Below are 22,655 nucleotides of genomic sequence, written 5' to 3'. Positions count from 1 at the left end.
ATGTTTACACAATTAAATATATATATAACATATATATACATATATTATATATAATATATATATATAATATATATATATAATATATGTGTATATATATATCAGTAAACATTTTTAAGTATAGTCCAGGAGCTCTGTTGGGTTCTGGGCAAGGTGAGGAATACCAAAAAGACATCTTATATCAAGATGCTTTCAGTTTATTGAGAGTAAGAAGTAAAAAATTCTTTTGTGCTGAATTACAGCTGTGGCAGTCATCTGAATTGGAAAAAAAATTGTCCATGAGATCATATTTCTTGTAGACACAAAGCTTTACTTAGCTTTTACTAGAATGAATACCCATTGCTTCCCACGTAAAACCTTTAGAGCTTGAGCTAATGTCAGGAAGCTCAGGTAGGATGTTCAGTCGGATCTGTGGGCTGAAACGTGAGAGGACAACGCATTATATTGATACTGTTTGTGTTGCCTCCCCCCTTTTTTTTTTTTACCAAGTTCTGCCTTGATCTCTTGTTTGAAATTTGTTGATGAATTGGTAGCTGGTTTCTGCCACGTGTGGGCCCATTCAGGAAATGAAACAAGTAGCAGTCACCCAAAACAAGCTTGGAAGAAACAAGCCCTCCAGCTGGCTTGGCTTCTGCCTCAGATGAGAGCAACACAACTACCTCTTCTGTAACAACTCGACAGGGCTTAGGGGATTCTCAGATGATCTATGACTGCATGACAATAACTTGAATTAGTAGCATCTTATTATTTTTTCCTCTTCTTAGCCAACACTGAAAACTGTAGCTATGACTCCATGGGAGAATCCAACAATGATCACTTCCAACACTTTCCACCGCCCCCTCCAATCTTGGAGACAAGTCCCTTTGAGTTGGCTTCAAAGAAACCGGCTGAGATCCAGCAGGTGAACAGCGCAGAGTTGGGGCTTGGAATGGCAGCCCTTCAAATGCAGTTCACTTCTGCTGAGAGGGAAACTAACGGAGTCCACCCCAACCATGGAGTAAACGGACTGATTAACGGCAAAGCTAACGGTAATAAATCTCCTCCAACACCAGCTGTCCTGCTTTCACCCACGAAGGAGCCACCGCCTCTGCTTGCCAAACCGAAACTGTGAGTATTTCTGCATGGTTTTAGCATACTTTCCATGCCCCTGTTCAATTGCTTCTCTGGTCAGTGAAAACGCTTTGCCTGGACTTAGCTATGTGGTACATTGCTCCTGGTGCAAGCAAGTTGCCCTGGCTGATGTGACTTTGCTACCAAGTGGGGTCATTCAAAAATATATGATACTGAAAAATAAAGAAGGTAAATGAGAAGCTTGGTTATATCTGCCCTTTGTTAAAAGCCATAACTGGTTTCAGCTGTGAAAATATCTGTGCTTGGTGTGGCCTTCCAGTGTATAGCAAGGATGTGGCCACTCCCCAGAGGTGATGGGCAAGGGGACCTACTTTGAGCTCTCTATTAAAAGCATTTCCAAATGCTTTACATTTAAATATCAGTAAGGAAATCTGATATAGATAAGCACGGGAAGACTAAAAGCTGAGGATGGAAATTCATTGTATAGAACCTGGGGAGGGGGAATGAAACCAGAGATAACTAGGCTTGTCAGGAAGAAGAGCGCCCTTCACAACATGACCTCCTTGGCTTTGGAATTCCATGGAACTGCATATTTCCATGAATACCAGCTTCATATTTGACTTCCATTATTTTCTTAGGATGATAAACCTTGCATGAGCTGTTTCCATTGGCACCACACAGCAGAGAGTTGTTATGAATGGAGCCATTACAGTGTTAGAGAGAGGCAGAAATCAATTAACTCAAAAGTTTCTATCATAGCATAACAGACCTTGAATTACTGCCCTGATAGAGGTCAGTGGAAATGTCAGAAGAGTCGTGTAAAATGTATACATACTCTCCAAGGTCACATTTCCTTGAGAATGAATGTGCCAGAATCTCGGAAAGTCCCTTAGATTTTCCTATGATGTCTGATGTTTTTGATTTGGGGCAGGAAAGATGACTTTAGGAAAAGAGTTATTCTTTATTTCTCTGGTACTGAACAGTTGTTCTTCTCTCTGTCATCAGCTCATTTGTTAGAAATGTTAGAATCTATAAGATAGTCACTAGAATATCTTACAACTTTATTGTTTACTAAGTGATTGCATGAACATTATTAGACTAACCAAATAAATCAGCCCAATGAACACCTTAAGTTAAAAATGAGCAGACGATTTTCTAAAAGTAAACTTCTGGACAATTGTTTGTTGCCGTTTCAAAAATCTATTACTACCCTGCACTTAATTCTGTATGCCGTCCAGGCTCATTTTGCAGGCAATGGGACTACTAGGTTTGTATACAGTAGTGTGAAAGATGCCAGGTAAACATGTAATATCTATGTTCCAGCTCCATTGACACACTGAGCAGGTAAAATGAGGTCAAAAGTGGCAGCCTTAAAAGAGATTTACACTCTTGTAGTTCCAACCCATAAAATGAATTGCCACTGCTAACCCTTTTTGCCTTTACCTGTTACATATGTATTTACAGTGCTTTTAATGAAACAAGGGGAAGAAAGGGCGAATGTGTTTAATGACTAGAACTTGACGTGCTCTTGATTCAGTGATATGTATCCACCAGAATGGCTGTCATAAATTGGATATAAATCACAGGAGAGCAAACATGAGGAGCTGTTAACAGGCATTGAAGCCCTTCTTATCTCAGGAGTTTCAACAGCTCTTCAGCTTTTAGTTCTGCTTTATGGTACTGTTACTGTGTATGATGGAGTGGGGGCCATGTCCACAAAAGACAGACAAATCGGTTTTGTGGTTTTTAAGAGGATGAGTAGCTTAAGCGCAGGTTGGAAGAGTCGCGTCATGATTTTCTTATTAGTCAGATTTTCAATATAAAACAAGATGCAGGGAAAATGGACTTTAGTGTTGAAGATCCTTATATGGTGGTTACTCTTCCCTTCATGAGGAAATTAAGGGAAAGGCAGAGCACCTAATCACGAAGACTGGCAGCTTAGAGATAAAATTTTACTTGTACCGCATTTTATCGCTGTTTTCTTTTTTCAGATCATTAGGTATTTAAGTATATCCTTACAGCATCAGTAAAATGAGTTTCATATTGTATAATTACCTGCCATTTACTAGATAGAAAATCATATGTGATGACACTTCATAATATTTATTAATTTTTCAATTTTCTTACGAATTATAATACTTTATTGGATTTTGTTTTAATTAGAAAGTAAATGTGTACTTGATGTAATAACTCAAACTATACAGAAGTAATTAAAGAAAAAGTTAATTCTCTGTCTTCCAAGGCACCCTCTTGAAGTAACCAATGTTTTTGGTTTGGTCTGAGGTCTCCTTTCTCTACTATAGTATTTTCTGAAAGGGTTTGCTCATTGTTTTAAAAGTTGTGTGTATTGATAAAAGAATGTTGTTGAATGATATCTGCAAATAATTTTTAATGGCATCTGAGTTAATAATTAATGACTACAGGTAACTACCAGGTAAAATTCTTTCAACATCTTTTTATTTCTTTTCATACATTAGGGGGGGAGTGAGATTTGCTTCTTGGCAGTGAAAAAGTTTAGATCACTCTAATCTTTTTTCATTGGCCCTTGATTTTATTCCACTTTATAAAAGGAGAGATTTATATTTTGGGGCTTTGTGGCATTTCATTTATCCAAATCATTTGTAATTAATCAAATAGGAAACAACTAGGGGGCAAAAAATAAGAATTAAAGTATTTACTCTCACAATACATTAACCTGAAAATCGTTATTTGATTTGTCAGATTCCTGAAAAATGATCATTTTCTGAAAGAAAATCTCGTTGTATTTTTGTCTCTCAAATAGCTCCAATAGATCATGGAGGGGGCGAAGTCAAAGACTACAATAAAAAGACAGAAATATCATGAATTCTTTTCTTCAACAGGGTTCAGCCCTGATCCTCTATTATCCAACAGAAATCCTCACAAGTAGCTCACAACCCTCGCAGACCTCCAGCTGAGTCTGTCAGGCCTGTCCTGGAGGACTGGGGACTGGGCGCTCAGTGTCCTGGAGGTATCCTCTTCAGTGTCCGCTCTCCCAGTGTCTTTATCTGGGATGCTAACCCTCAAGTACCATGTTTCCCTGAAAATAAGACCGAGCCCGGACCATCAGCTCTAATGCGTCTTTTGGAACAAAAATTAATATAAGACCCAGTTTTATTTTGATGTAAGACTGGGTCTTATATAATATAATATAATAAATATTATACCGGGTCTTATATTAATTTTTTCTCCAAAAGATGCATTAGAGCTGTTGGTCTGGCTAGGTCTTATTTTGGGGAAACAGGGTATAAGTTAAACTCGATGAAATGTAGGCCATTCGATAAGTGCCAGATGCCATGTACACTGGATTTGTGGGACCACTTTCTGTGGGACCCAAAGCACACTTAGACACTGCACAGGGAAGCATTCATAAATGAGAGTCCTTTATGTGACTCAGTGTACGACTCTCAATCTTTTGTCACAGTAGAAAGAAAAGAAGCAACATGGTGCCCAAGTCGTATTTCTTAACACAGAAAAAGAGCAAGGAGTAAACATAAACCTAACTTGTGAACTGTTTTTTTTTGTAAATTATTATTATTATTATTATCATTATTATTATTTTCTTTGTTTGGAGTGTACCAAATAAGTCTGGCTGCCTGCTACTCTCTACAAATTATGCCTGAAGGTTCAAAATAAATACAGGGCACAAAATCAATGCTTCTCTTGATTCCTGCCAAAACACAGCTCTTCATGGCATAGATATGCATGGGATTCCTAGGAATAAACCCTGGGGGGAAACTTGTGAATACCAAATTTAGTAGGTGGTTTGCAAAGCACATAGAAAAGCATTCTCCACTGAGCTTATCTCTTAAATTAGACCAGACAAGATATAAATAGCAATATTCTGTATTCAAACCCCATTTCTTTTTTCTTTTTTTTCTTTAAATATTCTTCCCCTGTCTTCTGGGAGGGAGATAGAATATAAACCCGTGGAAGTAGCAAAATGAGAAATCAAAAGAGAAATTACTGAAGAGTTAACCAATGGGTGAGTCCTTGCACTCCAAAAACAGGACAGGACAGATAAAGTTATGCATATTTGTCACTCTAGTGCCAGTGATATACACGTTACCATAAAAGTCCATGACCTTTGACTGGGAGAATGATAATGAAATGTTTTTAAAAATGTTACATATGTAATCAACGGCTAACCTAGATACGAATTTAACTCTCTTTGCTCCTGTTCTTACTACTTTCTCTTTCTCCAATCTTTAAAGAAAAACTCAGTATTATTAATTCCCATCTGTGAAGGGTAAAATGATATCAGGCTGAATTAGGCATCTCAAAATAATTGCATTTCACTAGCCATGCTTCTCTCGGTCTCCTGTCTCACTCCCACCCTGTAAACTCACTCATGCTAAGGTATTAGGGATTCCGTGTGTCACCTCAGTCCAGTTCTGAACTGACAAAGTGAAGCTACATCTTCATAATAACAAACAATAGTAAGCACTGTGTAAAATCAAAGAAACGTTCTTGCACTGCACATGTGGGAGTGAGAGATGATGTGTTTGAGGGTTGGAAGAGAAGAAAATAGCAGCATGTTATCTCTCTCTTTATCAGTGACTTAAGTGTGCCAGGTTTGCTATATTTGGAAGTTCCTTAGGGTTTTCTCCACACTCCTAGATACAAATTTAAGCACAAGTTGTTCCCTTGCTTGGAATGTTTTATTCCCTGGAATGTTCTGCTACTAATGGCTGCCTCCTTGCTTTCAGCTCTCACCACCTTAATGTCACCACCTTCCCTGAGCACCCATTCTAAAGCAGCCACCAAGCCTTATTCTCCAATAAATCATCCTCTTTAATTACTGCATAGTAGGTAATAATTTCTCATAGTTGCTTGTTGGTTTGTGTATTGTTTTTCCCACTATTATCACCTAAGCTTTTTGAGAGTAGGGACCTTGACTGTTCTATTCACTGCCCTTTCACCAGGACTTAGATCAGGGCCTGACAAATTGTAAATGCTCAAAAACGGTTTTGAATGAATGAATTCAGCAAGAGCAGATTGACAAAGAGGAAGAGCTACCCCATTTGTTCTGCTTAGTTTCGTACCTCGATACACCAGTTTCAAACACTGCTGATCCCAGAGTTTTCCCACTTTACAGTACTTTTAAAATTGACATCATTTATCTTATAAATAAAATGAATATGAAAGAATTAAATAAGAATCCCATGGGATAGAGTTACAGTAGAAAAGTTTGTCCAACCAAGTTACTTAATATTGGAACCCTTTCAACTCCTTCCTCCTTTCTCCTGTGTTCTCATTTGATTAACATCTCACTTTAAAACATTATGGAGAAAATGAGATATGTGGAAGGTCTAGGAGGACATTTTCACTCTCTAGTACATACTTGCAATGTCAGTTGGCCACAGTACAATCAAGCTGCTATTTCAAGGTGTGTGTACTTGACATGTTAACACCCCTATCAGATGCCAGACTTTTGATGAAGGGCTGAAAGCTTCTGTGCTACTCCCTTTCTGTCCTGTTTATGTTGGACTGCTGCTCGAACTCCAGTGTGTGGCTTGGTCATGTAACTTAGAAAGTGGAACATTTTTCCATCCTTTAACCTCTACTAGTTAAGGTTCAAGATCTCACTAAATTACTGTTTGACATCAGAATACAAATGGCTTCCTGGGTTCCATTCTAGTATAAACCTTACCTGGTAGATTTAAACACACACACACACACACACACACACACACACACACACACACACAAACGGACAAAGAGATGACAAAACAATTTAGGGCAAAATAAGGAACAAATTTTCAAGAGATGTAATAATCATGAAGCAGTTGTGAGAGGTCCTTGTACATAAGTGCATTTAAATGTACATAAGTGTATTTAAAAATCTAGCATGCTTTTCATTCCCTCATTCATTGAGCATCTGCAAAATGTTGGGTAATGCTGGATGCTGAGAACACAAAGATGAAGAAGATAAAAGCATTGTCTGTGAATAATTTATAATCCGGTGATCTCTACAGTCATACTGGCAAGAATGTACACCCCAAATTCTACACATCTTTTAACGTTACACAAGTGTTGTCAAAGAATGACTGATTCTTCAGTTAGACTCACTGCAATCTAATTGCCTTCTCTTCCCAGTTTAATGTTTGGGAGATAAGCAATTCTGCTTTTGATTCAGAAAACTTAGGCACCAGCTCCCATTTCTGGTTAAATGATTGTCATTATCTGCTGAGTCTAGTCAAATAACAAAGCAATTTAGTAGCCATGAAAGTACAAACTATAGAACCAGAGGGGCCTTCAAAATATTAGGGCAAAAAAATAGGGCAGAAAGTAGCTTTTCAAATTTGTTATTAGAAAATCACACAGACACACACTCACCAAACCCACTGGAGAATGATAAATAAGGAATGTAGGCTCAATCATAGTCCTAATTCTGAAGCACGTGTCTGTGCGGATATGGTCTCTTCATAAATACAGTGTGCTGACGACTTTGCATTAACAGTGTTGGTATTGGATGACTTTGAAAACAACCCCTCCCTGAAATGGAAAGTGCAATCAAGGAACTTCCTGAAGTATGAAACTTTTAACTAAGGAATAACTTTTTGATGTAGTCTTCCTCGTGATTTTTTCATGTAAATATTGGGTCTGACACAGTGTCACATTCTTAGCTATTAGGATAATAGTGCTTTGCTATGCTAGTCTCTTGGTGAATATAATTTTGTAATTACATTTCCAGGAGAAGGTTGACTCCTTATTTTTATAGTTAGTATTTGGTGTCTGAAATACAGTTGGAAATACTTGCAGATATCCTATGTACATTCAAAGTGGTACTCAGTCACCCATAAGAGATACCATAGGTACGTCCCATGAAAGAATACATGATGATTCAATATTTCTTCAACATTTCCATCTCATTTTGCCTATGTATGTATGAGAGCTCCTTTGGTGATTGCAAAGTTAGTTGGAAAAGGTAATCACTACCAAGTAAGGACGTTTTATTTTTAAGGGCAGAGGAACTCAGCTCAGAGAGATGATGGTGCCACATTTGAACAATATGCTCAGAGATAATTCTATAAATATAATGTCAAGATATTAACAGTATAGTGTTAAGCAAAACATACTAGAAACAAAATGATATATGTAGCTTTATAGTAATTTTATGAAAAAAATCAATACAACGCTTTAACCAGCTAAAACGAGTTTTACATATTAGAAGGAAATACACCAAAATGTTACTTGTGGGTCTCTGAGTGGTAGAATTTCGAGCAGATTATATTTTCTTGTTAAGTAGTCCCAATTTTTCAACTTTTCAATAATGTTAATCACTTTAATAACTACAAAGTATTTTAAAAGAAATAAGTACTTTTGATTTCTGTCTCTTTCATCCTCCCTCCATTCAACCTCAACTCATTTTGCTCATTATAGATCGTCCCTGATAAAAACAATAGTAACCAAGCTCAATTTCAAGCACAGTGGGAAGCAAAATGTTCAGGCATTGAATGCTCTCACCTCCTCACTTGGAGCTCCTCTCTTTTCCTGGAAGCTGTGACTGGGATTTCATCTGGGTTTTTAGAGCCCATCTTAGAAAGCTCCAGAAAATGCCCTCTACTCCAAAATGACTGTTCCTCAACAAATTCTTCTAACAGCTCCCCCCAGACCCCACCAACAAATAAAACTCTAATTTCTTCTATTGCACATCTCAGATATTAGGATAAAAGTGATATGGATAAGTTAATTTTTCATTTTGAAGCCAAAAATAAACCAAGTGTTTTAAAGACCAATATTTAATGTATAATCTATACAAGGCCTTCCACAGAAAGTAGGATGACAATGGAAACAGTGTGAAGGAGAAAAGATACAGTGAAAAAAAATAGAAGTTCTGACTCAAATAACAGTACTGTCAGTAAATTATGTGATGAGGGCATCTGCCTTAAGAGGAAGGATAGTTGGTGGTAACTGTCAGATTAAGGAGAGTGAAAAAGGCTGAAGAGAACTATGAGAAATGATAAGGAATACCAAGAAAGGAATCGTGTATTCCCTAACAATAATGAGAACTGATTTGAAATCAGTGAAAACTCAGGTTCACTGAGCATGGTTTCCAGACATAATCAGCACTCCAGAGAGAAAAACAAAGGGTACACGTAGTTGGCGGTACTGACAAGATGAGGATGCTATAATATTTAATTTGTTGATCCTTGACAAGTAGCATTGAAATCAGGATCCAAGCAGTGTGTAGGGTCAGAAAGGGAAACAAATTAAGCCAGATCAGAGCTTAAGGGGAAAAGAGACAGGACTCAAGAAAACAGAAGGGGTCAATAAACTGGAAGTTACACCAACAGTGTAAATGACTCAAATGGGGTGTGAGATAGGAAAATATGAAAAGGGTACAGTAGTTGTAATCAAAGTGAGGACTCTGGAAGTTCAAGAGCTAAAGAAAGAACTCCTTCCAAGTGATAAAGGAATTTAAGAGCCAGCTGTTTGGAAGTTAAGATCACAGGAATAGAGGAAGTGATCAAGGAACCATGAAGTCAAGGTGTTAGAAAGAACATTAACATGGATGATGGCCAAAGTTGATGTCAGGAAACTAAACACTAGGTACTAAAGTCATTGAGAAAAATGAGGAAATAACCAAAGTTGTTGGTGACAGGAGGGAAGGGAGAGTGATTTTAGGTGGAGGAGACAGACTTCAAGAAAGATGCAGATGTTGAATAATGATGGCAAAGCTGTTCTAAGAGAAGCTTTGGGAAACAAGGGGCCCTCCTTGTTCAGAGAAGATCATGATGGGGTTAGTAAAAGGAAAAGCAGGTTTCGTAAGGGACAAAAGCATTTCCAATGAAGAAGTTTGAGGAAGTGGGAATATTGGTTATAAACAGTCAAGAAATCCACAGAAAATGAAAGGGATCTAGAAAAGGGAGTCTAACAGCTGGTGAAAGAAAAAGAAGTGAGCTCTGGTGAAAGAGGTTTACATCTGAGGAGATAAGGTGAGAGAACAAGAATATCATCCTGGGGATCGCTTGCTGTTATTTCATGAGGAGCCACTAAGATTATTCGTAGTCAGAGATTGATAGAGCCGTTTCCAGTATAATTCATACTTCTTTTTTAGCCCCCCTATTTATTTCAGTTATATTTCAGCACCATGAGCCACGTTGTAGTTACTAACCTCCTTCTATCAAAGTAAGACCTTGAGTTGGGTTTTTATTGAACTAGCCCATTTCCTATATTTGTGTATTTTAAAACAACTCTTCTCAACTAATGAGTCTCTAATCCTTATATATTGACTTTCACTTCGTGTCTACAACTTTTATGACTAGAGAATTTATTTCTGTCTACTACAGGGCTAAAATATATTAGGTTGCCAATTTTTTTTTTTTTTTACCATTGATATATTTTTTCTGTGAATGTGTAAGTTTTTCATTCAAACTAATACATCACCTAATAGTGAGAACATTTGAAACAGGGAGGTTTATTTTAGTTGGTTTCTATTACATGTGTAAAAGCAGACTGTTCATTTTCTCAACAAACCTAAGAATGACTGTTTCCTTACTTGACTAAAGTTATGATTACACAAACCTTGTGGATAACATGGAGTTGATGTAGTTTTTTGAAAACCTTTTCCATATGTGGCAAGGAATTAGATATTCTTTCATTTGGTTTTAAGAATAACGTGCATATTATGCTAATTCAGTAAAATATGTTAGAATTTCATGAAACTCTATAATTTCCATTTCCATGGCATGATAAGTCATATATAAATTTGAGCACACAAATTTGCTTCATTGTTCAAAAAGAAATTATAAATTAATTAATTGCAATCAGAACCTCAGATTTTGCTCTATCAGTTTCATGACTTCTGACCTCTGGATGTGGAAGGAAGCTCCCTGTAGGATAATACCAGCTTCTCTGTTCATCAAGGATATTTGAAAATACACATTAATTGTTAAGGGTTTAGGATGTTGCTCAGAGGAAACGCCTTAGTGAATATGTATATGTACTTAATTTCTCTATCTGCATTCCCCCTGTGTTTGCTAGAGTTCGCTCCTCTACCCCTTCTCAACTCAGAAACCTTGAAAATGCATTTGCTCTATGCCTTGCTTAGAGCACATTTCACAATGAACATTGCACAATGTTCTTTAGGTCAGTTTTTTTATTTAACTGTAAGGATGCATGTGTCCGCAGTAGGCAGCATTTGAGGAACTCCAGCTGTGAGCCTTCTGATATGAAGCTGGTAAGTGAAACCATTGAATCACTAACATCCTATCCAAATATTTTTACTTCACTCTGTATGTCAGGAACCAGAAAGAGTAGGTATAGCTATCTGGTATTGTTTTTCCTCAGAGCAGTTTATAAGTAGGTCAAATATAGATAATTATATGCCTCAGCTATAATTTCAAACTTGCTGTTTTCCTAGTAATTGTCATTAAATGTGAAGGTTGTGAAAGATTTCTGGAAGGACCACAACTATTTTCTTGTCCTCATTTCTTTGTTGAAATAGTTTATATGCCATCTGGTTTCAGGGATGTATCATTATGTGCAATAATGTCTGGGGGGCGGGGGAGAGAACCATAAAAGGTGACCTAAGTGCAATACAGTGCAAAGTAAAAATGTCTTTTGTTCTCTGTAGTTTTAAACTACAGTTTGTAGCTTGGACTTCCAAAGAGGTTTAGCCACGGGGGCAAATTCTTGCCCCAGATGATTGTTTTCATGTCTGGTGCCCTCCCTTCCTTCATAACCATTGCTTTCTTCAAAGGATATCCTTGAAATCCAATGTGAAATGTTCACATTTATGTTTATTCTATCACAAAGCAATCTTACACATACAGGAGAGGATTATTCATGAAGAAGCATTTTAGAATCACAGCAAATTTTACTTCGTGTTTGCTCTAATGATTCTACCTATAAAAGCAGAATTATATTTCGTTTTGTCATTATTAAAACTTTCTGATACTAAACAGCTGCCTTACTGGAAAGAACTATAATAAAGATTTTTTTTTTAGTTTTTTTAGTTTTACCAAAAAATTGGCAGAGAGAGGTTTCTAAAAGTAATTAGATGGCTCATGAACGTCCTGTTTCTTGAAAACTTGATTTACACAGAGGATCATTATCCCCATTTTCACTGCGGTATAAGGAGAAATTTGCGTTTTGTTATTTTGCATTATAACAAAGGACCAAAAGCTGCCTTTATAAAATGAAGTTCTATTTTATACTCTTGGTGTTAGAAGTAAGCCATCTAAATGAACTGGAATTCTTACTAAAATTGGAAGTGAAACGGAATGAGGGAGGTGCATACTTTAAATTGTGTCTGTGCCCTGGTGCTTTTCGTCAGAACAAAGGAGGACCCCAGCTGAAATGGATTCTAAGAGTTCTGTTCCGTGCTCCACCATGGTTGTGCTTGGATCTAACGCTTCATCTAATCTGCTGTCTTCTCATACGGGAGTATCTTAGAGTAGATGAAATGCAGGGCAGACCTTGGTCTGGATCCAGCTCAGGCCCGAAACATATAAATCTGTATTGGGTTAGAAAGAAGAAGAAGCAAGGAGTCCCTGCCAGCCAGAAGGGATCAAATCTGCCAAAGTTGTGTGTTCTTGGGAGGCCATTCAACAAGGCTAAGTCTGTGTCATGGGGCTGGGAGAGAGGCTGGCCTAAGTTAGATTGCCATTTAAAGAGCTTGACCTCTGAAAAGTAACCAAAAGTTATCACAACATTGTGGATGTCTTTAGATGGATAAATTAAAGTTTTGAATTCATCTCTTTTTCCCAGATCCTTATCAGTCAGAATTGTACAATCCGAATAGTCTAGAATAAATGCATTTCAGATGATACCAAAAAATAACCATACTTTTTCTTGCTAACTGCATTCCACTCGGTTATGAGCAATCTGTCAGATATAAATCCTAGACCCATGGGTCATTTTTCCTCCGAGTGTCAGATTTCCCCCATGACTTATTTTTACAGTAAATTTATAAACATCAACAATTCTTATTGTAGGAAAGAGACTGTTGATTGCTGGTTCATGTTGAATTTAGCATGTACTGCAGTGTACGATTTAAAGGTGAAACAAGATTATCATGGAATTTACAGAAATTGAAAAACCACTCTTCATAGTCATAAGCCGAGAGCCTCTATCTTGCACCAGACACTCCACATTTGACCATGGCAAGTGATAGGCTGGGTGTTTATTCTAATAGAAGCAGTTATTGTCATTCTGCACTTAAGAGTAATGAGACATGGGCATTTTTTCCTCCAGAAAGTTTTATTGCTACTATTTCTGTAACCTGGATGTGTTTCACATTCATGTGGCATTGTAAAATAAGGAATTACTTAAGTCACACACAAAAATTATTTCAGAGACTTTACAAATATAAATAATCCAGTATTATTGAAATATTTAGGAAATGATGCTATGGCACACTGAGTCTTATTTTTCCAGTCAGGATTTTTTCTTTTTACACTAAACTATCTACATCCTTGTCGGGTCTCACTGGGGCATCAGTGCAGCTAGCCAGCATCTTGAGCATCTTCCTAAACATCGTTTTTTCTCATGACAGTTTCCTGCTGTGAAAGTAGTGCCCCTGAAATGCAGGAGACCTCCCTCCTGGTGGCCCCCATCCTCTGTTCCATTCTCCGGCTAGCTGCTCTCTCTGCGTAAGGCACAGCTGTTTCCCTAGGACTTCCCTTCATCATCATTCTGGAAATACTTTTCACCTTTTCCTATCCTGGTTCTCCTGACTGCAAATGCCATACGTTTACTTGTTTGTTTTATTCTCTCATTTGCCAGAAGCGTGCCCGCCAGTAGCTTTAAAAGAAAGAGTGCAGAACAGATGGTTTCTAGACCCTACTTGTCTGAAAAAAATATCTTTATTGTATCCTCACACTGAGTTGACAGTTTGGCTAGGTTTGGAATTATAGGTTTTTCCTAAGAATTTCAAAAGAATTGCTTCAGATTCTTCAGTTTCTAATGTTATTGTAGAGGAATCCAATGCCTATCTGGTTTCTGGTCCTTTGCATATGACCTTTTTTACCCCCAATTCTGAAAATAATGTAGAATCTTTTCTTTATCCCCAGTGCTCCAAAATTCCATTATGATATGTAATATTTTTAGACATTGTACAGGATATTTAGTGGACTCTTTCAATTTAAAAACTCATGGGTATACATCCTGGAAAATTCCTTACATTATTTTTTTATTTCTTCTCCATTTTCCCTGCTCTTTCTTTCTAAAACTTGCATTGTCCCAATGTCAGAACTCCTTCCTGAATTTCTGATATTTTTCTTTTCTTGACTCTGTGTTGTGCTCTCTGTAGACCTCTTCTTTGTCTTCAAATCCTTGTGCTGAATTTATTTTTGCTATTTTATATTTATTTCCCAAGACTTCTTTCTCATTCTCTAAATTTTTATGCTATTCTGTTTTGTGGATGCAGTAATGTCCTTTGTCTCCTTATAGATATTAATCATTGGAGGGGGTTTTTTTTGGGGGGGAGGGTTGGTTGTCATGGTTGTAATTTAGCTTCCCGCCCTTTTCCTGCATTTCCTCCATTTTTTTCAAAGTTCCTTTTCTCCTTTGTATCTAGTTCAGCTCAATTTCATGTTTGAAGCTTTCTTTAAGAGTTTCATCACCTCTGGCACCAGCAAGTTGACTGAAAACTGTATGATTGATTGGGGTTTGTCAGCTAGTGGGAGTTAACCTATGATTGAGTAAAGACCCAAAGTGCCAGTATCTACAAGTCTTTTTTCAGGTTGATCATTTTCTCCAGAAGGAAAGATAGTCAGTCTCCTTTCCTGGGCGAGCGTGGATGGGGCAGGTACATGCTTGGCAGATAGCATTTGGGAGCTGCGCAGGGTGAAGGGGCAGGCTTTCATCATTTAGTAGATACATTTGTTTAATTCCTTATCCCCATTTTCAGCCTCTTCTCTGGCCCCGTCATTCTGCTGTACCATGTGTTGCTGGGTTTGAACACATGGCTCTTTGTCTCCATAATGGAAGCCTCCTGTCTCCTAAAATGGTGCAGGAGGGATGGTTGACTAACACAAGGGTGGGCGAGTAGAGCTGGCTGATCTACAAATTTTCAACCAGTCTTCTTGTATTCGCCCTTATCCCTCTCCCCCAAGTTCAGGAAATCTAATGGTCACATTTTCAGTTGCTCAAATTAGTTTCCTTTTTGTTTGCTTCACTTTCTGTAGGCACTTGGGTTTCCACTTTCCTCTCCTGCTATTGATGACAACTCATCCTATCACTTTTTATTCTAATGAATTTACAGTTTTTCACTCCTTTACTCTCGATTTTTTTATTTTTTTATTTTTTGGATTTAAGGAAGCAACAAAAATAAATGTATCCATTCAATCTACCATATTTAAGTAAATGCCAACTTTTGACTTTGGAGATTGTTTTTAAAGGAAGATTCTTTCTAGCCTAAGGAAGCAGTAGAGGACAGAGATAGACTCTCCACTGCCCGCAAGCTAGGTAACCTTGGATAAGCTTTTCAGTGCCCCTAAGTCTCAGTTTCTTCTTTGGTAAAAGGGAATCATGACAGTACCTATTTCAGGATTGTGGTCATATGAAACAATGTGCTAGCACAGACATGTTACACGACAGGTACTCAACTGATTTTGCCTGTCATTGTTCTTGTTATTAATAAGAGAATATCAACAGTGCATCCTTAGATACTTGATTAACCCATACAGAAAGTTTCTGAAATAAGCAAACTGCAAAACTTGCAAAAAACTACAAGTGAATTCTTCTCATGTTATTTTCATTTTTTCTTCCTCTGCCTTAAAAAGGTGGTGAGGAAAAATATATATAGAAAATCACTGACCAATTTGGAGTCTTTGTTTTCATTCAGTCTACCCTGTTGTTCCTGGAAATTACACATAGGAACTCTAGTGAGTTGACTATCCGACATAGGTGTAGTGCTGATGGTAGGCTAAGATGTTAGGCTACAAAATGCTGATGGACAACTTGTTCGTTTGTACAAGCCTAGCTATATTGTCATGAAGAAAACTGTCAAGAGACTGAGAGAAGGATTTTGTAAGACATGTTACACACCGTTGGATAAAGACTGAAAATTTATTCTTGTCACACTTTCTGCTTTAAAAAAAAAAATAAAGCATTTTGTTTTAATAACCAACTAAGATGTCATTAGAGAGATGTTTTTAAATTCTCTGGAGCCTATCTACATCTCTTCCTATGACAAAGAATGATACAAAGTAAAATACACCTAGAACTTCCACCCAAGTCTCTGGCAATGGAGAATTCCCTGTTCCACAATATCCTGTGTACAAAGAGTTTCCAAAGAACTACTGACACTTTTCTGGTCAACTCTCTTGAAACTCCCACTTTCCTTTTCCTCTCCTATTTATCATATTATTGATTGACTTATATTCAGTGCTAAGCTGTGAATAACTTGAAAAACAAATCTGGAGTTGATCTAGAAAGGGCTTGAATCATTGTATGCAGAAGCAATTTAATATGCATTGTTTGGGATATGCCTAGAACAACCCGAATTGACAGAAAAACCAGTAGCCTTTCCTTGGAGAAAACCAATCACTCGCTCATTCTTGTTTGTTCCTAGGCAAGAAAACATCATTGAAAGTTCAGAACAGTGCAGGGATTATTGGAAATGTTATTTAAGGCCAAGAAACATGACCAAAACATTCAGAAAAATATTGTCCTTAAACAGTATCTTACTCCGACACAATCAGCATACCCACTGAGTTCAAAAGATGGGTCAAAACAGTTATGTACTCTGCTCATTAACAGAAAAACCATCCTTTCCCAAAAGGCCATCAGGAAGTCCATGCTTCCCTGCCCTCCTCTGCAAGGTCCTGGCCATCACTCTGTCAGTTCTATTTAGTGCTTCCCTCAGACAGTATTTCCCCCTAGACTGCCAGTGAGAAGGAAGGAGGGATTTAGAAGAGGTCATTTACTTTCCTATGCAAACAACTGTAAGAAAAGAAGACCTCACTCTTACTCATACCGTGTTTCCCCGAAAATAAGACCTAGCTGGCCTATCAGCTCTAATGCATCTTTCAGAGCAAAAATTAATATAATTAAAATTATATTACTATAATGTAAGACCAGGTCTGATATGATATGATATGAATTAATCTTATATTAATTTTTGCTCCAAAAGATGCATTAGAGCTGATGGTCTGGCTAGGTCTTATTTTCGGGTAAACACAGTATTAACCACCTATTACAGTAAAATTAAAATGCATTATTACGTTAACCCTGTCTGTCTCTTTTCTTCATCTAACCTTTACTTTTCTATTAGATTGTGACCAGAATCAGGGTGTCAGAAAGAGAGTGGGTGTAGGGGACCAAAAACCCACTCATACTTTAAAACTCCTTTTCTCTAATTAATTTGTTTTTTTTTCTGTTTCCTCCTTGAATTTTACTTGGGTAGTGTTGTTCTGAGTGCTTGCAGTAGACTGTTGTATATACAATCAACAGTCATATCGGTGAACCCCCGTTACGGGTGTATTTTTGTTTTGTTTTTTTTTGGTTTTGGCTGGGAGAAGCGGGTTTTAGCTTTCAGTCTATGGCCCCGAGACTGTGTTGCTGGGAGTGTCTCTTCTGGCAAAGTGGAGATTAATTTTATCATTTTGATTGACTTTGTCTTTCCCTGTTCCTTTACCTCCCATATTCACAAATTAACTACCACCATGTGAAAAGTAAAGTTACTCTTACTAATAATAGCTGGACATTTGATTAACATCCCACAAGTTAACCCAAACTTTACCAAAGGGAGATAGCAGAGAAAGACCCAGGCACTCTCTAATGATATAGTAATAGTGGAATGAGCTCCACTATGGAAAGTCTGCCTCTAATCACATTTTAATTTGACTCCATTCATTGCTTCAGTGTTGCTTTCATTTTTCCTTTCTCAAAAACAGCATCGTTTTGTGAGTACAAAGTATTTACCTTAGTAATTTTACCTCTTAATTTTGCTGTATATGCGTACTTAGGCAAAACTCACTCACTCACTCTCTCTTTCTTCATATATGTGTATGTGTACATATGTATGTATTGGCAGCCCAGGGCTGTTTCAGGAGCTCAGAGATGTCAGGGTACGTTTGGCCTTTCCTTCTTGGTTGAAAGATGACCCCAGCCACTCAAATACCAATTCCTTACACCAGTCTCCAGAGCAGGAAGGATGGGCAGAGGCAGCGTTTTGTGGGGCTCTGTTTATTTTATTCTGAAGAAAATGCTTTCCAGAAGACTTTCTCTTAAGTGCCAGTGACCACACTGTGTCTTGGGTCCATTTTTAGTTTCAAGAAAGAATGGGAAAGTGAGTATCTGGCACAGGGGTGTGGAATCACATGCCTGGCTGAGACCAGTTGTAACATACTTGGGGCTTTCAGAGGGCCCAGTATTTTAAAGATCTCCATCCGTTATCTGAAAAAAAACAAAAAAAAAATCAGAATTCAGCGTGGGTGTAACAGGGTAGCTGTTAGGGAGCTAACAAACAGTGGAATATCATCTGCCACAACATGTTTAAAAACATTCACAAAGATTGGCCCTCAAGTTCATACTTCTAATTACTAGTGACCTCAGTGTCAAAAATGTGCTGACAGTTGTGATGAAGAGACATGGAGAGAAAAGCAGCCCATGAGAAGAAATCGCTGTGGGGGGAGAGGAATGGTTACTAACATGAAGTGTGAAATGTTCAAAGAGAGAAAAGAAGGAGCCTAACCTGATTGCATATGACAGAGTAAAGAGTTATCTGTGTTTATCTGAAATTTCATTCTTTCAAAAGGCAACTTTTAGGTGCCTTTTGGAGCACAAGTGTATTATGCAAAGTGATAATCACGTTTGCTGTATTGGCTATAAAATTCTATGTGTGCGAAAGAGAATACCTGTTTTTGTTTCCTTCTCTTTTAAACACCCAGACTTAACGTGACCTATAAAATGAATGGAGCTAAAACACTGGGTGGGCTTATCAGCAGTCCTCAAAATAGTGAAATGGAGCCTGATGAACAAGGTGCTCCTGTCTCTAAGATGACTCAAAGATTGTCGATGTAAAACATATTTGGAGTCTTCATTTTTTTTAAACAAAATTGTATGCGAGTAACCAATATTTTTGAGTGCCAGATGGAGAAGACATCTGCAGAGTGAGAAACTAAAGAAAACACACTTGCAAGATTAAGGCACATTAGGAGAAAATTGTTGGCTATGTTAGTAATGAGGAGTTTGGAAAAGATTTTCTCTACTTATAGCATGTTCACTTTACTTAATGGATCACACAAATGGCAGATGCCAATTTTTTTCCTAAGACAGTTTTCTTTATTAACAAGGTGCTCAGCAGTAAAACGAAAGCACACTAACTCTGTTTTCCCTGACCTCTTTTCTGCATGCTTTAGTGAGATTTTGGTTATTGCCGCTAACGTGGGGCAGTTCGATCAATCCTTAGATGTATGCCCAGCTTTCCAAAGAACCTGTTTGGTGGACCTCTTTGTTCCCTGTATCCACAGCGGCTCTCTCTTAGTCAAGAAACAGACCAAGACCACGTTAGAGAAAGGAATAACTCAGTGCATACTCCTAAGCCTTCAAAAGAGCATAGCTTATTGGAAGTTGAGTGGTCTTGCTTCCAAGTCCAAGGACAGCATGATTTTTCTGAGATGCTGTGACAGTTGTTTCAGGCGGAGTAAAACGTGCACAGCACGCCAGCCAGAGCGAGGAGCCGCTGGGGGGCTCATCTGTGACCCAATGCATTTCCTGGACTGTGAAGTCTACTTGGAGGGGTAGCGTCAGTGAATTCCAAGCATGGAAAGAATCCGAATGCTCTTTTTCATTTTTAAACCTCATTACCTTTGTCCTATTCCTCAACTATCAAGGCCCTTTCCCTTTGCAGTTTTCATTGATTTGTGGCCAGAAACTGACTTGGAAAAGGAGAACTTAAAACTCGTTAGTAGTCAAAGTTTGGAATCAATTATGCTTCAAGTCATTTTCTATAACTAAGATCGCATTTTCAAAAGACAGATTTAGAACAATGACACGACTGTGGCGGGGAGGGTGGTACCTCAAGAATGCGAGATGACTGAGAGGCCCCAGTGGAGGACAGAGTACATGCATGAGACTGGTATGTGACAAGCATCGGAACAGTCCACATGTTTGGTCCTTTTCATTTTGCTGCTTTACTGTGTGTTCTCCCTACCATTTCATTCCTGCTGTCCCCACTCTGTTGTAGACCTGGACATCTCATTTCCAGGTGGTCTCACGACATCCAAACTGATTTTCTGCCTCCCGTCTCCCCCCATGTTAATCTTTCTTAACCCCACATGTTCACGACTGCTTCAATTTATAGCCAATCAATTCCTTTAGTTTTGGTTATTTTACTTTTATATTTTTATGTATGAAACTTAGAGTATTACAAGTTGCAAATCACCTTAATCACTACAACAGTTATTGAGCAAAATGTTTTCATTATGAAGCTTTCTTAGAAAACAAGTATAAGGCTTTCAAGCATAAAGTCCAGGCAGGGAAAATAGCCTGTTGTGATGATAATTAATACAGAAGCTTCAGGTTTCCCCGTCACACCCATTAAAGGCATCACCAGAAACAAGCCATCACCCCAGAAGGGTGCATCTTTACTGTGTGAATTTCTGTTTCAGATCTCCTTTGCTACTGCTGTAATTAGAGTTCTTCCTGTGTCCCTTTGCTTCAGGCTTGTGGCATTTATTTATGTCATCTCTTCCCTGATTTAGCAGAGATTATTGTTTCAGTTTCAAACAACTCCTGATTTGTAGCTTACATGGGGGTGCTTATATAAACAGCAATAATTCATTGCTTCCTCTTAATTACCATGTCCATAGGAACTTGAAAAAATGCTGCATGACATTGCCAAAAGATGGTTGAGCTTACTGTATCACAGCATTTGTAAATTTTGTAATGTCACTGAGGACATATCTCAATAATCATCAGATGGACTCAAGCCCTAGGAAATATCCTAAAAGATGTTTTAAAAGAATTATAAAAGAAGAGAAATAATGACAAGACTATAGCCTTTATTTGGTCACTCGTACAATTCTACATTTTCCTTTTGTGAATGTGCTTTTTAAGAGAGTAAACCTGCTTAATCTCTTTAGTCTAATCTCATAATTTTGACTTTTGGATATCATACTGAAGAAATACATCAAAAGTCTTAAGTTGGATATCTATAATTGAATTAACGATGACTTTCATCTCCAAAAATTTTGTCATGCTATGATTTTTTTTCTGAGTTGGAATTGGCAGATATTATGTTTCTTAGTCAACCTAGTAGGTGCTTTCAGGATAATTGAACATGAGACTACCGGAAAGAACCATTAAAAGCTAGAGTCAGAGTTGGTGATAGGGAAAGGTCTTTTGAAAGATGGGAAATGTTAATTTAAAAGAGTTCAAGAGTTTAAGCCAAAAGAGCTGGTCAGGTGGTGTAGGACAAAAAGAAACCCTGCAAGACTCCCCCAACTGTACTTCTCTTTGAATAGCTTTCTGACTGCCAGTTATATGAAATTGATATAAATCCTCTCATTCCAACGACTCATGAACTTAAGCACAGGGAATGATAGCAACTGCAAATGAGTTTTAAAAAACAGGCAGAATGTCATTAAAATCTTTTTAAAGCGTTCTGCGACATCTGTTTTCCATTTTGTTATTCTGTTTAATTAACTACAGTCTTGCAGAATTGCAGAAATCTTATTTGCTCAAAATAGTATCTTGAAGGAAGTGACCTTTATTTAATAGAGAAGAATGTTAAGTATAATATGGGCTTGATTAACTTCATCCCAAGTTTAACATTTTTCCCATTGGCTTCAAGATCTATTCCTCTGTACAGCTCATTTCTGTACAAGCAAATCAGACTCCGAGTGCTGGGCAGCTCTGATCTAACTGGTGCACTGTCATATTTCTAAGATACCAAAAATGGAAGAAATTTTAAAGAGAATAGTGACAGCCCAGAAAACTATTCTTATTTTTCTTCATTTCTATTATTTGAGGTCGCTAGTTTTTAAGCTGGTGAGGAAGTCATGTTCTGAGAAAGATTCCTTCCTTATATTTGTGGTATGTGTGTGATCTTTTTGATAAGAATAATTGTCTCGAAAGAAAGGGAGGGAAAAAAGGGCAATACAGCCTATGAAAACCTGGAATGTGAGTGCCTCTTTTGCTGAGGTTCAGTGGCCCTAGAAAGCTCACAGTGGACAAATCTTTGAGGGCAAACGGGAACATTATGGAGCAGAGGAAGAGTGGAGAGAATCAGACTTAATCAATAGCTGACTTTGTTTTTATTTGCCAGAGCACACTCAAACCCAGTGCTCCAAGATCAGGACACAAAGGGAAATTGTCGCATTTTAACATGTCCTGGCTTCACTAGACAAAGCCTACTGGCTCTCCAGCTTTCTGCCTTTCCGGCTTTGTAAAGTGGACATACTCTGGCAAATCTGCTGCCTTCACTCTTATTGCCAGCAGTCTAACGTGCTTAGCTATTTTAAGTGGTTTCTGAGAAAACAATGTGGATTGTGCTAGACCTGATTTTTTTATTCAGAGGAATTAAGTAATGGGTTTTAATTAACATGGAGAGTGTGGCTTCTCTGCTTCAGTCTGGCAATTATTTTTCCTTTTTTTTTTTTTTGTTTTTT

General features: G+C 37.8%; 1 protein-coding gene across 11 annotated transcripts in view; it reads left to right on the top strand.

The window, feature by feature from the left end:
* PALLD (palladin, cytoskeletal associated protein) overlaps nt 1–22,655 on the top strand; it is a 375,682-nt gene that overhangs the window by 189,948 nt on the left and 163,079 nt on the right. For all 11 annotated transcript variants that reach the window (XM_081075483.1, XM_081075482.1, XM_081075474.1 and 8 more), the window contains one exon: nt 762–1,104. In XM_081075483.1, the coding sequence (XP_080931609.1) occupies nt 762–1,104 (343 nt within the window). The remainder of the gene's footprint in view (nt 1–761; nt 1,105–22,655) is intronic.

This window comes from Rhinolophus hipposideros (assembly GCF_964194185.1).
Source record: "Rhinolophus hipposideros genome assembly, chromosome: 16".
In the NCBI taxonomy this organism is placed as follows: Eukaryota; Metazoa; Chordata; class Mammalia; order Chiroptera; family Rhinolophidae; genus Rhinolophus; species Rhinolophus hipposideros.
The sequence above is the reverse complement of the archived record's forward strand: the minus strand, read 5'-3'. Positions and strand labels throughout refer to the sequence as shown.